This window comes from Sinohyriopsis cumingii, chromosome 4 (assembly GCF_028554795.1).
Source record: "Sinohyriopsis cumingii isolate HCF-2022 chromosome 4, ASM2855479v2, whole genome shotgun sequence".
In the NCBI taxonomy this organism is placed as follows: domain Eukaryota; kingdom Metazoa; phylum Mollusca; class Bivalvia; order Unionida; family Unionidae; genus Sinohyriopsis; species Sinohyriopsis cumingii.
The window spans coordinates 144,414,030-144,431,085 of NC_142964.1; the positions used below are offsets into that span (position 1 = coordinate 144,414,030).

The following is a 17,056-nucleotide window of genomic DNA, read 5'->3' on the forward strand; positions in this document are numbered from 1 at the left end:
GTTGAAGTGTGGGTCATTACAGAATTTCAAAGTAGGTTTTGTTTTTGTATTCTATTACTAATCCACTTGGATTTGCCCATTTGTGACAAGAACCAGCTGCAGATGCTTGTTAGTAATAAAAGTAAAAGTACATTTTCATAGTTTATTTATGTTCAGATTATGCTTTCTGCCAACATACAGGATACACGTGCCGCTGGGATTTGGCAGGTATGCCATACTAAAAATAGAAAAACCTTAGAAAGCCATGTTTTTCTTCTCAAAATCCACTCAACAGAATTACACAGAATGCACCCTGCTCATACTTATCAAATTGTGCCACTCCAAAAATCAGTTATGGTAGTAGTTCCTGGAGGTAGACAAAGCCATTAAACCACGCTTCTCAGAAACAGGTCAACTGTTCAGGAGGTTTAGATATAACACTTTCTTTTTTATGCTGTCCACCATTACAGCCTTGTTGGAGGTGAGAACATCATTGTTTTCAGTTAGGACCAAGTATATTTTGCAGTAAAAGAAAAATCTATTGTCTCTTTTAATTTTTTTTGCACAAATCTTGTTTGCACCAAAGTAAAAAAAAATTGGAATTTTTCCAGCCAAGGTTTGTACAGATTTGGAGTTGAATTTCAAAGAGTTAATACAGAATTACTGTTTTCAAGAATTATTTTTAAAAAAAAGTTGATGAAAATATATACACAAATAGCACACCATTACAGCAGATGCTAATCCATGTAGAAAACTCATTTATTCCATGCAATTTGATAACATTTAAAAAAATTATTTTGGAAAAATAAACAAATACTGGCTGAATTTAAACGAGTGATATAATCTATTGAGTAGTTTTGGATTCCATTTTAGAAAATCAATTAAATTTTGGGACAGGAGGCCCAAATAGGTCTGATACTGCTTACATGCATAGTTGACAATATTAAAGCACATGCATTTTTTATAAGGGAAATTTATGCATCAGCATGGATTTTTGGGTCTACCCATAATCACTTGCAACCTCATCCCTTGAGTCTTAGGTTGGATGCCAATGAGGTTCCCACCCATAGGGAACTGAAGTGGTTAAAGTGTAGAGTCATGACTAGAAGGATGCAGGTTTTATATTTCCACCATCTAATCACCCTAGATCTTCATTAATGTGTTGAATTTGTTCATAACAAAAATTGTTTGAGACTTTGATGATGCACACACACCAAATTGGATCCAAATGTGTTCATCAGTGCTTACAAGCTCAGCCAATCAGATGCATGATGACAGCATTAATACACCGCTCCAGTGGCCTAGTGGTTAGAGCATCCACCTTGGAAGCGGGAGGTCGTGTTTTCGATCTCTGGCCAAGTCATACCAAAGACTTGCAAAAATGTACTAACAGCTGCCTCGCTAGGCGCTTAGCATTAAGAGGTTAGTGTTAGGACTGGTCAGCCTGGTATCAGGATAATGTGACTGGGTGGGACGTATTGCTACATGTCTGTGGCATGATGCCCCAGTGCTAAACATCTCTATAAACTGCCACCTGCAGACATTGTAGCGATATGACTGAAAAATACTTAAAGCTTCGTTAAAAATCCTAATCACACACACATGTTTAATACACACTGATAATAAAACTCGTCCAAGATCTTTATGATAAACGTTTCCATACCAGTCTGATCACAATTGGCCCCCAAGAGTGTTGACAATCAGATGCAATATCAACTTGTTAACATGCATGGATGTTGCTCATAATCGAATTTGTCCAAGATCTTGATGATATAAGCTTTTATACTATCATATTATGTATATCTGATTAAAATCTGATCACAAATATATCCCAGAGAGTGTTTGGAAGCTCAGCCATCAGATTTCAATATTGGTATTGAAGGTTTAGGTCACTGACTGAAAGAAGAAAAAAATGATTTCCACACAATTACACTAGTTCTGTATCACATACTTGGACCAAACTTTGTAGATAGTTTGCACTTGGGACAAGAAAGAAGCCTATCAATTTCTGAGTTAAAAAAGTTGTGATCATTTCAACTAAATGAATAAAAAATGGTTTTTGCACAGTAAAATTTGTTGCTAATCACAGACATCAGCCATACTTTATCGCACCCGACTGTACATTTGGCAGTGTTAAAGCATATTGATTTGGGGGTAAAGGTCAGGGTCATAAGACTGAAGTAATAAAAATGGTTCCTGCACAATAACTTTAGTTCTTTATCTTGTACTTGGACGAAGCACTATCGATCACCTTCACTCTGGAAAAGAACAAGTTCAACTGAATTTTTTTTACTTTCTGAAAGAAATTTGTGATAAACTTTGGAACATATGCTCATGTCTTTCAAATCTTTTAAGAAGTTTGACAACTGAGATCCATACATGTTAATAAGGCAATCTTGTACCCAATTGAGCTTGTGATCATCCTGGATGTCACATTTCTAAACAACTTCTTGATCAGTAGAGCTGAAAACTGCTGTTAGTCATGGGTACATTATATAGGCCTTGTTCTCTACAATGCTCTGCAAGCCTTACAACAGTCTGATAAACTAGCCCCCTAAATCTGTCTTGATGCTGATAGATATTTTAGGATCAGTCGTAACCAATTCATAAAACTGAAGAATGTTTAAAGACAGATCTATCCACAACACGTCGGTGTACATTCTGGACAGTATTGCTAGAGTCTCTTGAGCTACCTTTTGCTGAACATCGGTTTGGCAACATGTACAGAATATTTCTCAATCAAATCTTTGACAGCCTGTGAATGCACGTGGAATGACACAACCCCAGCCATTTTGAATTTAGTGGATAAGAAATACCAGTAATTCAACTATAACGGACAAATCTGAATGCTGAAAAATTTAACATTTTAATGAACAGGTGACATAAATTTTTAAAATTGTCCATCAGTATTAATACAGGTTTGGGGATCAATATATTGGACTAGATCTATAACAGAGACTTGCCACCACATCAGATATGACTAGGCCTATACCAGATACTTGCCACCACATCACAGAACAGACATGTCACATCACAGACATGACTAGGCATATAACAGAGACTTGCCACCACATCACACATAACTAGACCTATAACAGTGACTTGCCACATCACAGAACAGACTTGCCACATCAGACATGAGTAGGCCTTTAACAGAGACTTGCCACTATATCGGACATGACTAGGCCTATAACAGACCTGCCACCACATCAGACATGACTAGGCCTGTAACAGAGACTTGCCACCACATCAGACATGAGATAAGCTCTATGACACCTGTTTGCATGTGTGCTAAGGTAAAAGCATATTGATTTTGGGGTCAAATATCATGGAAAAAACATCATTTTGCAACAATAGGTAAAATGTCATGGTAACTAGCACTGATGTAACAAAAATGGTGTCTGCACAATAATACATACATAAATATGGACCAAGTGTTGTTGATCACCTTCACTTTGGGTAAGAAATAAATCCAATTGAGCTTTTTACACTCTCGAGGCCATTTTTATGAGGTGATTTTGATAAAGTTTGGAATATAAATGCTCCTTTCTTTACCATGTTTAACAAGTTTGAAGAGTGAGATATATCCATGTGTATTAATGAGGTGATCTTGTATCTCACTGGCTGTGCTTGTTAACATTCTGAATGGGTGATGCCGTACACTTAAATCGTGTATCTGTATTAATACAGGTTTGGAGGCTGATTTATCAGACTGCATCATTAACAGGGAATTGTCACCATGTTGGGAAAACAAAGGTAGAAGAATGTGCATTCAGGAAACCCAATTCAATCAAGGTTTCAATAATATAAAGCTGCATGTCAAATTTGTCTGAATGCCAACAAACCTTGGTACAATGTCTGGTAGACAACTTGAGACAAAACTCACAAGAAGAACATGAGGGCCAAGTAGTATGTATGCATTTCATAATACAAACTATATTATAGCTACAAGTAAAACCTTTTGTGTCTAAGCCAACAAAAACAACCTGCAGTGTTCGCACACACTGCAATTTGTTGTACCCCCTCCCCCACCGTTTTAAAGGAAAGCATCAAGGATAGAAAAATGCAACTTAGCCTGTTCATTTATCAAATTAAAAATTTATAACTTAATTGTTGCCAGGGGGTCCCTAACATGGTCTAGTTGGTGTATCAAAGCAAATGGAAGCTCTCGATGTAAACAAGCAGTCTGCTCACTGTCCTTTCTAATGTCCAGAAGTCAACTGCAGTCAAAACTGTTGTCTGCATTCAATATTTGCAATGTCTAGTTTTAATAATTCAACCAAAAAATAAGTAGGAACTTGTATACATTTGTTCAAAGGAATAGAATTCAAAACTTTATGGAATTAATGAGATTATCAAAGATGGTGAATGATTACATCTGTTTCTTGAAACAGACTCAGCCTTGCAAATATAGTGACGATGTTACTGAAGGAACTCCCATTTGATTTGAAAGGACAACAAGCTATAAAGTGGGAGGTTACTAAGCAAACTCATACATATATCTGGAGGAGGAGATAGAAAAAAGTAGACCCCTCAACAAGGGGGGGTGGGGATATTGTTGAAAAGGACCAATTTTTGCATACTAAACAGACAGCCCCATATAGATCTACGAGTGTGCTCATCACGCTACAAAATAACATGTTTAACTGCTTATGAGGTATGCTGGAAATAATGAGCTACCATTCTGGAGATTTAAGCACATAAAAAGGGGCAAAAACTGGACCTGAAAAGACAGCTTTTGTAAGGCACATCTGTATGTAATGGGCCTTTCACATATCAAAAGGCATTTAATTATGTGTAAGGGTTACAAAGTGATGATGAAAAGAAGTGTGCATGGATGGATTGACATTAAAGATGATTACAACTGTGCTCCCATATAACTATAACTAGGTGGGGCCCAAATGAAAACGAGGATTTCTAATGTTTACTTCTTTATTATGGACAATTTTACATCCAATGTTAACATTCATACCTAATACAAAAACAAATACATGAAACGATACATGTAATATAAATTATAAACACAATATTAAGATATGTTTTTCTATGCTCCTCAAATGGTGCTCCATTACAATATATATTTTACTGTCAGAGCTAGTCTATAATTAAATGCTGATCAGTAACAATGCTTGAAACCTTTTATTGTTTTTCTTTGTGTTTTGTTATTTTGACTTGAAATAAACACACACGAGATGTATTCAATACAGTGCTCCAGATAGGAGTTTCTAACAGGTTTGGGAAAGGCGTGTATGTCTAGTCAAAGGAATGAACCAATAGTGTAACAAAGGTCCCGTTTTTAAACTGAAAAGATTATGAAATTAGAAATATTTTCAAATGTGAAGCAGAAACAGAAAAAGCAAATTTCATGTTTATCCTAAAATAAATAAACTGAAAAATAAGTGAAATAAATGCAAAATAAGATATTCTTTTCTTTGATCTAGAGATAAACGGGTGGGGAGGGCTATTTGTGGACAGACAATCTGGGAATGCCCTTGTATTACCATCAAACTGGAGCAACCAATTCTTAAACGTTATAAGGGCATGTGGACAGCTTAATGACAGGACCTACCTGGCTACCCTAAGTGTAAATTTCATGTACTATTTAATTCCTGACTATGTCCAGAAAAAAATATACAAGTATTTACATGCAATGGCCAGACAATAATCAGCAAGCGTATGATACAGAATACTGTAAGCAAAACATTACAAATAATACACATCTCTGGACAATATAGTAATATTCTCAATAAAAGCCAATTTTAATCACAGACGTAACAACCATGCATATGAAAGACTAACTCACACACCTACCAAAAACTTTAAATCAATCAATATTTATTGGTGGCTGGACTGATATAATATAAAAAAAATAACATTTAGACTCAAACAAGATTCTGTCAATGGTTGCTCCAATCAGGCATTAAAAATTCTTAGTCAATTAAATTCTAAAGATTAACTATTTTCATAATCTTGTAACCTGAAAGATTCAGCAACATGTCTGAACAAGTGTTTCATGGAATGTTGCATGACCTATTGATGCAACTATCCACTGAAACGTACGAGACAAGAAATCCAAGCAAATTTAAGAAATACTCATTAGACTCATTCCCATGCAAAAGTTATGTCTGAAGTGTTTAGGACAGAAAAAGACTGCAAAAATGGGTGCTTGGCAATATATACACAAATTATATGCCACATTATTAGTGTTGTCAACCATTAATGCACAAAGATATATTTGGATACAAAATTCATGCTTCAGTAGAACAATTCAAAATATTTCCATATGTACCTATAATTGTTGAGACTGATGTATATTTTGATATTTTCACAGGCAAGATAATGAATTAAATAGCATTCTGTTCCAGTCAAGCATACCCCGAGACCCCAGAAGGCACACTGATTGTGGAGTATTCACCCATTTATGCAGCGTATAATTTTGTATCATTTTCATTAGAACTAAATAATTAGTGCACTCTGGTACACATTAAATGCAAAATGCCTTCCCTGGGTACCATATATCATTAGATGGGACAACAAATAACATTTTTTAAAACAAGTATGAATAATTAATTGATCCCCTGCTTACAAAAAAGTGAGGATACGAAGACCACATAATAGTGTTCACTCATAAAAACACCAAAGCCTATGTGGCTGCATGTCAATAGCAAAGAATTTTTGTTGGAAATAATTCCTCTAAAAGATGATGCATGATGTTTCAATTATTCCAGCTCATTCAAGTTCTTATCACTAAAAATGCACGATGAATTTGGTTGAAACTTAACATGACTTGGTCAAGTTGTGTTGCAGAGAATAAAGCTATAATGGCAATCAAGAACTATAACTCTTCCAACATGAGTGATAACTCATTTAAATACATGTAATAAAATACACTGGAATCCCTCACTCAAGGTCTAAATATAAACAAAATTTGGCTGATGACTTTTAACAGCACTGACAAGAAATTATTGAGAAATGGAGCTAAATGTCCAAAATCCAAACATAGCAGTAATTATTATTTATGTGGAATCCAAAGTATGATGTACACGTGACATAGCTAAATAATTCTTTCTACACAAAGAAAGCTTACATACAGATCAGGGATCATGAAATGCAAATAATACTCACTTTTGTATTGTACTTTGTGGCTATAAAGTGTGTAAACAATTTGGAAACATTATGACCAAACCAATGCATGGACAGATCCAATTTGTCGGGCAAATATGAATATGAAAACTTTCAAATTCCTTGCAAAGTAATGTATTACACTGCTATAAATAATATCAACAAATCTTTACAAAAATTATCAAGTGTAATAAGTGCACTTAATTAAGCAGTAGTATGCAAAATACATAAAATCACAAAGTAAAGCAAATTTTGCAAGTAAAACTATAATCATGAAAATTATTTTCACAAAAATGAACATTTCTCTCATTTCCTTTTTTTCAATATCTTGGAAAGGCATCAACATAGGTTGTCCACAGAAGAATCAATGTTCATTCTATTTTATGAATAATCACATAATCCACAGAAAACAGTAATCCAAGAAAAATCATGTCTTTCCATATAACTTAAGCTACTTGAGCTATGTACACTTTACCAGTAAGGTTTTGACACAACCTTAAATGCAAACTTCGCTTTTGTATTGGATGCCAGAGTGAAACTATTTTACTTTAGGACCAACTAGAAAACATAAGAAATATTCCATTGAAAACCTGATGATATGACATTCTATTTGCAATATTCCATTGAAAACCTGATGATATGACATTCTATTTGCAATATTCCATTGAAAACCTGATGATATGACATTCTATTTGCAATATTCCATTGAAAACCTGATGATATGACATTCTATTTGCAATAAGATTTTAAAGATGACCACATTCATGGCCATATTAGATGTCAGATTTCATTTAAGACCAATTAGAAGTCTTTTAGTTAAACCTCTAGGTTGCTATAACCTTGGTTGTATTTGGGACAAGATTTTCAAGATGGCCACTGTGGTGGCCATATTAGATGTCAGATCAGCACCAATTTCATTTATGACCAACTAGACATCATAAAAAGTCTTTCAGTTTAACCTCTAGGTTGGTATGACCTTGGTAATATCAGGGACAAGATTTTCAAGAGGGCCACTGTGGTGGCCATATTGGATATCCAAGTGGAATCATTTTTATTTAGGACCAACTAGACATCAAAAGAAGTTTTCTGGTGAAAAACTGAGGTTGATATGACTTCAGTCTCAGGTTTAACTAGGTTTTCAATGTAGCATACTGACAAATTAGACATCAGAATGGAATCTTTTTTTTGATGACAAAGAAAACAAGAATTCTTTTAGTGTAAAACCCAAGATGATATGACCATCCATTCAATAGTAGCAATAACATGATTTTCAAGATTGCTGTAGAAGACATAGTGGATGTCCTAGCATCGTTGCTTTCTTTAGGACCAAGTAAACATTTGGATGAATGTACATGACTAAAGTTGTATGGCAATGCTACACATAGTTTAGCGGTTGTGATAACAAACTTGTGCTAAGATAGATGGCAGATGATGGGCCATCCCATAAGCTCTCCTGGCCTATGACCGGAAGAGCTAAAACCACACAATTTCATAGAATGGTTGCAAAGAAGTCATTTGCAGCAACTCTGTTAGACAATTCATTGGAGAGCAATCAAATTTTTCAGGTAACCTAAATATGAGTGAACATGAAATGAAACCCACTACCTTAAGTTTGTGATCTGAAACAAACTATGTGTTAGAGATGGGGAATAATTTCCCTTGAAACTTAAACAAGCATTAATATTAATAGCAAATGCCCATGTTTTTTTCCCCAACTGGTCTAAACCCCAATCCTCATGGGTACAGGGTAATGTCATCTGCCTATAAATGCATGTACAAGGTTTGATAAAAAAAATGTCACTTTAGTGCAATTTTTGTATACTGTACTTCTGACCCCCATCTAGCAGCACACAAATGGAGAGATCCCTAAATCACAACTCCCAAGCATATGGCTACTATGTACCAAATTTGGTGAATTTTCATCCAGTGGTTACAGATGGACCGAGAACATCACATTGTAACCTTGCTAAGGTATGTTCATAAGCACAAGTTTACACGGTAGAGACTAATTTTATATGGTTGAGATATTGTAACTGCATTGTAAAGCCTTTTTATGACAGATTTTACAGACTGATAATAATGGTGACTTACAGACCAGAACTGCAGAATCCATATTATCTAGTATTCTGACAGAGTCTCCCTGATTCACAATTTATTGTTATTAAAATCATAAGTTATTCAGACAAAACCTGTTTTGGATAGGTCTGGTGTTTCAATACTTTACTATATAAATATTTCTAATTAGTTTTTTTTTTAAACTAGATAATCAATATGTGAATCAAAGACAAGAAGTTAAATTTTGCTAGTAAAATAAAGAACTGAAAAAGGGATGGGAGAAAAGGAAAATATCCAAGACAGTGAAAATTATTTCCAGCATGTATAGTTCTGAATTTAGAGTTTTTACTTTTGGTTAATGAATTATTCAACTGGTTCAATTCTGATTCGTAATTTTGCTTGATGATTTGCATTTATGACAAATGATTACAGTATTAATGGTAAAAAAATAAGTTCATCACAATTATACTTACAAGACCTTAGTTCAAAAGTAATAAAACTAATAAATGCTAAATTTATTGCAATAGTTACTGTAGAAATGTACTTACAAACCATAAACTATTGAAATATGATGTATAATGTATGCTTATTAATTGTTTTGGTTTTGATGGCTTGAATTAACTCTGCAATATTTACATGTGGAAATGGCTGTTTTGTTTACTGCCTCTAATTGTTTACAAAAATAGGTTACCATGAATTGGACTATACCTTTGGCTGTCAGTGACATGGGAACAACCTGTTCAAACTGTACATTTCTATATCTCTGCTTAGCAAGATTTTTCTATTATTTTCTTAAAGTATGGATCAATTTTACATTCAACGCAACATTATAAGGAAAAATCCTAAAATGACGACAATTTATTGTATTGTACATTCAGGTTGGTTTGGTGATAATGCTTCCAAAACATTCTTTATAACATCATTATTTACCTCTGCACAACAAGTTCATTAACAGATCCTTTGATGACTAATATTTCATTTTAAATCAACAGTTTCAAGTTCATTTCCCACTGTCAAGTTTTTTTTTGTTCTAGTCATTGTAGAGTCTACAAAAGCAACCAATGTGTACGTCCAGGTGCACTGTCTGTAATATACAGAATAACTGTATAAAACAATATGATACCAATAAGAACATTTTACCTCACTGAAAAAACGTTTCACAAACCGAATCCTAATATCACAAAGATGTACAGCCAATGAAATAAACTCAAGCCAGTGCCTTGCATACAAATAATGGCCATCTCTATGCCTAAAAAGGAAATCTGGGGGTAAAAGTTGCATTTCAAATGGAGTTAATTAAACAGCATTTTTATGTATATCATGTACGTGCTAGTTTTATGGGAACTTCTAACACATTGTCAATATCATGCAGAGGAAATGGGAGCAAAGTGCCCTTCTTAGGACAAAGCAAGTCAGCTGACCGTGACTTGCCTTTATGAGTATCAAACCCATGACTCTTCGATGCTTGACTAACTAAACCACCTTCATTTCCTGTATACTGTGCAACAGTATAGGCTGCACCAATAAGAATGAGAATACAATAATGTACATATCAACATTCAATTATGTTGATTATTCATCACATCTATCATGATAAGTCACACGAAACTCTTTTAATGCATTTAAATTTATGACATTTCCAGAAGATATTGCAGCAGTACACATAAAGTGGACTGACCATACTACACAAGTGCTGACAATAGTTCTGTGATATATGCCAGTGTAATTCCAGAATTTCTTATGGACAATCCACCTTCTTCATAGTGTGTACTGTCTTAAATGACTTGAGACGTCCTATATTACCAGGAAATGCAAAAATGACCAAATACATTTAGGGCTACTATGAGTACAATATAATGCTGCTGCTACTATCTCAAGAAGATAGTACCACTAACAGGCTGCTGATGCAATCTTATTATTTCTTTCACCTATCATTGTATTAAACAAAACAACATGTGGAATGTTTTTCAAAATTACTCTATATAACTATGACTTGTTTTTTAACAGTAATATAATCAGTAGGTAGGAAGAATGATTACTCAGTTTAACTTTTCCAAATCAAGGTAATACTATTAAATAAATAAGTCAATTATAGCAGATTATAAATTTTAGATTCAAAATTCACACATTTTCTGAATAACTGATTTTTTTACTTCAATGTAAAAAAATATTTTAAACATACTTTATATTAACTTTCACTATATTTCATTGCTTTTGCGTAAATTTGTAGATTAAAAAGTGACAGTCATTTACATATATCTTGCACGTTTTGCAACAAATCTGCTTTTCTTCTGTTTTCTTGGTTGTGCCGATCTTTCTGGTATATAATCATCATCTGAATCTTCATCATCCATGTCACTGAGGTCTGAAAATCCTTGACTAGCATGACGTTTGAATGGTACAGGTCCCACCCAGGTTTCTTCCTCCTCCTCATCATCATTCCATGTGGGAGTGGTATGTGAAGTACTGGCCACCTCTTTATTTTGAAGTTCCCTGGTCTTACCTTTAACCTTTCTTGTAGACTTTGATGGTCGTGAAAGAGCTTTTTTTAAATGTGGATACTTATCTTGCTTCATTCTAGAATCATTTTCTGCATGTTGATTCTTCTCTTGTAAAATCTGCACATTGTGCACTGCCTTTTCAAGTGTCTTTTGAAACTGAGCCCTTGCAAATTTCAATCGTTCCTTTGATGGCCATATTGGCGGAGCAAAATTTTCTTTTTGTGGTATAGGATTGGGTTCTATTGGCTTCATGGCCAATTTTCTGATTGGTATTCGCTCCATATTGAGATAATTTGGTTTGACAGGTGTAGCATTAATTTTGTTCATGTCTGTGGCCACGAGAACACTGTATCCCTGGTAGCCACCGAAATCGGATATTTCTACAGGTTCAGCTTTGATTGGAGGTTGCTCCATTATCTGAACATATGCTGGCTGGTGTTGAAGTTTACTTTGCTTAGGTGTGACAGAACATACATCTGTGAATTCATTTTGCTCCATACCTTTAAATTCTGAAATACTGAAAAGTATTTTATTACTACCACTATTCTTCTCATTTGGAGAGATACGAAGTTTCCGAACATGAGCACCAGGTTTGGTGTGAATGGGACTGCGTTCCGCTAATGCCTTTCCTTGTGGTGACTTTAGAAGTTCAGCAAGTGCATTTTCATCTAAATTATCAATATCAAATAGCTTGTCTTCATAGCTTGATAAAAAGGTTTCCCATTCATCAGTCCCATTCTGATCTAGTGTGCCAGAATTCATTGTTGTTGAGTTTTGCAAGGGACTAAGCCCAGTATCTTTGAAAGGACTGAATTCAAGCATTTTAAATGGGCTTCCTTTGAAGGGACTAAGGCCAAGGGTGTCTTTAAATGGACTTAACGGTATACCGTCTTGTAATGAACTATCGGTACTGACCGTAAGGCCAGTCTTGAAAGGGCTGAACGTGAGTGCAACATCAGAGCCTTGCTGATTATCCATCGGCTGATCAAAAGAAGGCAAACATCTAGTTGAGGGTTTCATTTGTTGAGACACAGCAACTGGTGAGGCACAGTATCCACTGTCAAATGAGATTTCACAAGCACCAGCTGCAGCTGGGCTTAGGCAATTAAAACCAACTGCAGGTATGTCATCGCATGTCAGCTCCAGGGAAGTATAAGTTCCTTGCATTTTACATCAATCTAAAAGAGAGAAGAATACAAATTACATAATCAATCAAAATTGAATCTTTCTTTTATATCTTTCAACAGATTAAATCAACCAAAATCAAATTTAAGTGAAGACATGAAATTGGTAATATTTTAGAAACATTCAAACAGTGCAAAACAAAGGTCAATGTGATCAAGACAAGTCCAGCATCTGAACAGATGGATCAGTCTTAAAGACTGAATTTAAAAAAAGTTTTTGACACATTATTCTGTTTCATCACCATTTCTTAGAGAAATGAAAGTTATTAATATCAACAAATTTACAAATATCCTTAGACAAGTATTCTTCAACTGACAAGGGCTCCATTTCCCATCCTGCTAAGGCAACAATAATTAAAACATTATTAATCTCATATAACTTTGTCCCACATAATTTTTATATCTGGATGCCTATAAATCTTTTGTAACCAAATTCTGCCAAAAGTCTTCCTCATCTGCAATAATGCATTTAATCCAAGTGATCTTTATGTACTGGATAAAAGAGGGAACTTTAACTATGTCTAGATCACCATATTCTGTAGATGAAGCAACAAGTATCCCTTTCTTAACCCTTGCAGTTTTTCTACTCCAAGCAAATTTTAAAAAAAATTTGCTCAATATATATTTACACATACAGGGTTTTCAATAAAGGTGTGGAATTGAAAAAAAAAACGTTTTCAATGCGCGAAAATTTCAACTTGTGCATCTTTTTAATGCATGTAGACTTGGGCTAGAACAACAATCTTGTTTACTCTTGATTTGCTTCCAACTTAGTTTCTTATTAAGAGTATGCTGTCCGTAGCAAATTTTACTGTCGGAGCCACTGACTGACATCTGCTCGACAATAGTTTAGACCTTGACAGCTAATGATATCACAACAACGGAAGATACACATGAACTGGGTGGAGCCAACAGTTCACTAAAATCAGGCTGAAATTGATCTGACTTAGGTTGGATTGTTTTAAGATTACATTTGAAGTTTATGATAGAAGAAGCAGAAACAATTATGAAATGAATGGACTGCCTTTTGATCAAATATCAACAATGGTATATCTGGACATCAAATTATAATCAACTGGCCAGAACTGGAGCATATCATTATGGCAGCTTGCAAAGCCGGTTGTCAACAGAAGTGGACCAACTTTGTTTTTAATGAGATGTTGCTTCATTTAGCGGGATGTTTAAAAGCCCAGCATCATTTATGACTACAATGGATTCATTTCTCATAAAATACTGGCATTTGCTTGTGCTTTAAATTATTATCAGTTAGACAAAACGAGAATATATGGCTTCTCACTAAGCTAGTTTTTGGCCTGGGATTGTTTTATTGGCAATTAATTTGCTTAACTCATTTTATCCTGAATATGGCTACAGTCGTAATACCTCATTCTATCCTAAATACACCTGTGGTTGTTGTATCCCATTTTATCCTGAATACGACTATGGTTGTACTCTACTACGTATGTGTGTAGTGTCTCTAGAAACATGCTATATATAACAAATATTGGTGTACTTTTTTTACCAACAGGAAACAGTTAAAGCACGCATGCACAGTAAAATTTATTTTAAAAAAACATAGTTGGAAAAGAAATTGTAGGCTTAAAAATCGATTGATAAAATGGACAATTCAGATGTGTGTGATTTGGATTTTTAACGTAGCTTTAAAAAAAATCAGTCATATCGCTACGATGTCTGCAGTGTGATAGTTTATAGTGATGTCTAGTACTGGGGCATCATGCCGCAGACATGTAGCATGATGTCCCCAACAGTCACATTATCCTGACACCAGGCCGACCAGTCCTAACACTAACCTCTTAATACCAAGTGCCCAGTGAGGCAGCTGTTAGTACCATTTTTGTAAGTCTTTGGTATGACTTGGCCGTTGTTCGAAACCCATGACCTCCTGCATCAGAGGCTGACACTCTAACCATTAGGTCATCGGAGCAGTCAACTCAGATGTAAACATGGATGTTGATAGCAAGGGTAGTGACAATGAAGTTGACGATTTGGATGATTCTGATGTTAATATTGATTAAAATGATGGGTTAAAACTGAATCAGGTTAATGAAAGAGATATGGCTTCATGCACTTTTCAACAGTGATTCGGAGAACGAAGATGACTTTGAAGGCTTTCAAGGCGAATGTGTCCGGGATGATTTTTCACCTCAGTTGCAGCCACTTTTCACCACTTAGAAGAAGCCTATGCACAATTTTACTTTGAGTTACTTTGGGATGATTTAATCGGGGAAAAAACTTGTTGATGAACAAACCATTAAGCTGAACAGAAGCGTAGACCCCTCCCTCCCCTCTGCTGTATGATGCTCTGTTTTACCACAATGTATTAGAATTGCTTCTCAGGAATCAGGCACTGCAGTTGAAACTGGTAAACCGGACGAAATGGGTTAAATTGGCTAAACATTTAAAACCTCGAACAATTTTAATTAATGAATCATTCAGAAAAAGTTGAACGGACATACGTCTGAACTTTAAAATCACAATGGCACAAAGAAGTATATTTTCTTTTCTGTCTTGGAAAAGACCAGGTGGTGATGAATTTTCTGACCCTGAGACTCCAAAGAAACAGAAAGATAGTGTCAGGTCTAAGGAGAAGAAGAAGAGTCAATCTCCGTAATTTGTTAAAAAATTTAAGGACGAGCAAAAAGTGAACTGACAATTCTGTGATGTACATATTTGATATTTGAATTATAACCTTGATTGTTGTATGGGTATATTTTTGCATATAAAAAGATAAGAGCAGCTGATAACAGAATATGCTAAAAAGTTAAAAATATCAAAAATTACAAAATAATCCTGTGTTTTATATACAAAATATACAAGCCGTATCATATAGTTAGAAAGAGAAACACTTTTACAAAAATAAGATTGTATATTTCTTACAAAATACAAAAATACCGTACAGGCGTTTCTCATTATTCAGTACGAGACAATAAATCTTAAACATCATTTGTTTCCACCAATAATGAGGAATCACAGCTCATGGCTGTCCAAAAGAACCGACTCTGGAGATTTCCATTTTGACTCCTGAGACTATGGGGTCAAGGGACTCTTCAGTTTGGAAATCTATGGATAAAATAAATGAATAAATGTTGGTGATAAGTGATTTTGTGTATGAACCAATAAAGAGTTATCTGGGTGAGAATTACTGTGGGAGTGGTGTGGTATATATATATATATATGAAAAAATAGACCAATATATGAAAACCACGTCAAGGAGCAAATACTCAAGGTTAAGAAAGCAGAGGACAGATTTTTCTTAAACCAAGCTGACCTATACCAGTGACAAAAGTGAGCTGGTACAATCTGGTATGCAATACTATTAAAACATTTATTGCCGGTTATCCTTTATCAGACAAATAGGGTCAATACAGTACCAGTAAGAGTTTATATCTACTTGAAAATCTGACCTACACTGGATACTTGTAGTTGGAAGACAAAAAAATAAACTAATACTTTCCCCTATGGAAAATATGTGACAAATGTGCACGCCTGCTGACAAGATGATCTAGAAATAACTATATGCAGTAAACTTAAAACCATCATGCCATCAAGTGGGGTTTACTGAGACGATTATCAACTTGTAAATAATAAAGCAGATATACTAATACTAATATTAACACCATTGTCGTTCACCAGATTAAATACAATCACTATGAGGTAAACGAATACAGTGAAATAAAATTAAACTTGAAAATGATTTCTGAAAACTGGGTCTTATGACATCAAATTAATACGGAAACATGACACTTTGGTGAAATTCCGCATTAACCATAAGGTTGCTTAAAAACATACATAACATACTAATATTTATCATAAAAAATACACCATTAGGTCAATCTGATCATTTGATCTCTTATTTAATCTGTGTCTCAAGACCAACAAAGTACGATGTCAAAGCCCAGCTGTTTTACAACTGATATGGCAGCTTTGTCAATTTCAAGAACGCGCACCTGCCATTCAATTAAGAAAATATAATCAGCAATCGAAAGCGATCAGCTGTTTCTAATGGAACATTTCAAGGTTACAATTATGTTACCATACCAGATCTACTGTAATGTCGCTATATCATCAGTCTTTTAAACATTTCTTTGTAACCCAAGATATGCTTTTAGTAAACATCACCTTTTCTTCTGTTAGACATTGGCGCCATAGCATACGGAGCAAATTGCCGATTTCATTGGTTACATTATGGAGGAT

At 34.7% G+C, this 17,056-nt stretch overlaps 1 protein-coding gene across 1 annotated transcript; it reads right to left on the reverse strand.

The window, feature by feature from the left end:
* Positions 1-4,893: 4,893 nt before the first annotated feature.
* Positions 4,894-17,027, reverse strand: LOC149802252 (uncharacterized). Its single transcript, XM_089956680.1, has 2 exons — positions 16,901-17,027; positions 4,894-12,835 (listed from the first exon to the last, which is right to left on the reverse strand). The coding sequence occupies exon 2, from the start codon at positions 12,822-12,824 to the stop codon at positions 11,406-11,408; it is 1,419 nt and encodes a 472-aa protein (XP_089812806.1). The 5' UTR covers positions 12,825-12,835; positions 16,901-17,027; the 3' UTR covers positions 4,894-11,405.
* Positions 17,028-17,056: the final 29 nt, after the last annotated feature.

What these genes read in the sequence shown, in the direction of transcription:
- LOC149802252 (XM_089956680.1), bottom strand. Translation starts at nt 12,824, where the DNA reads ATGCAAGGAACTTATACTTCCCTGGAGCTGACATGCGATGACATACCT.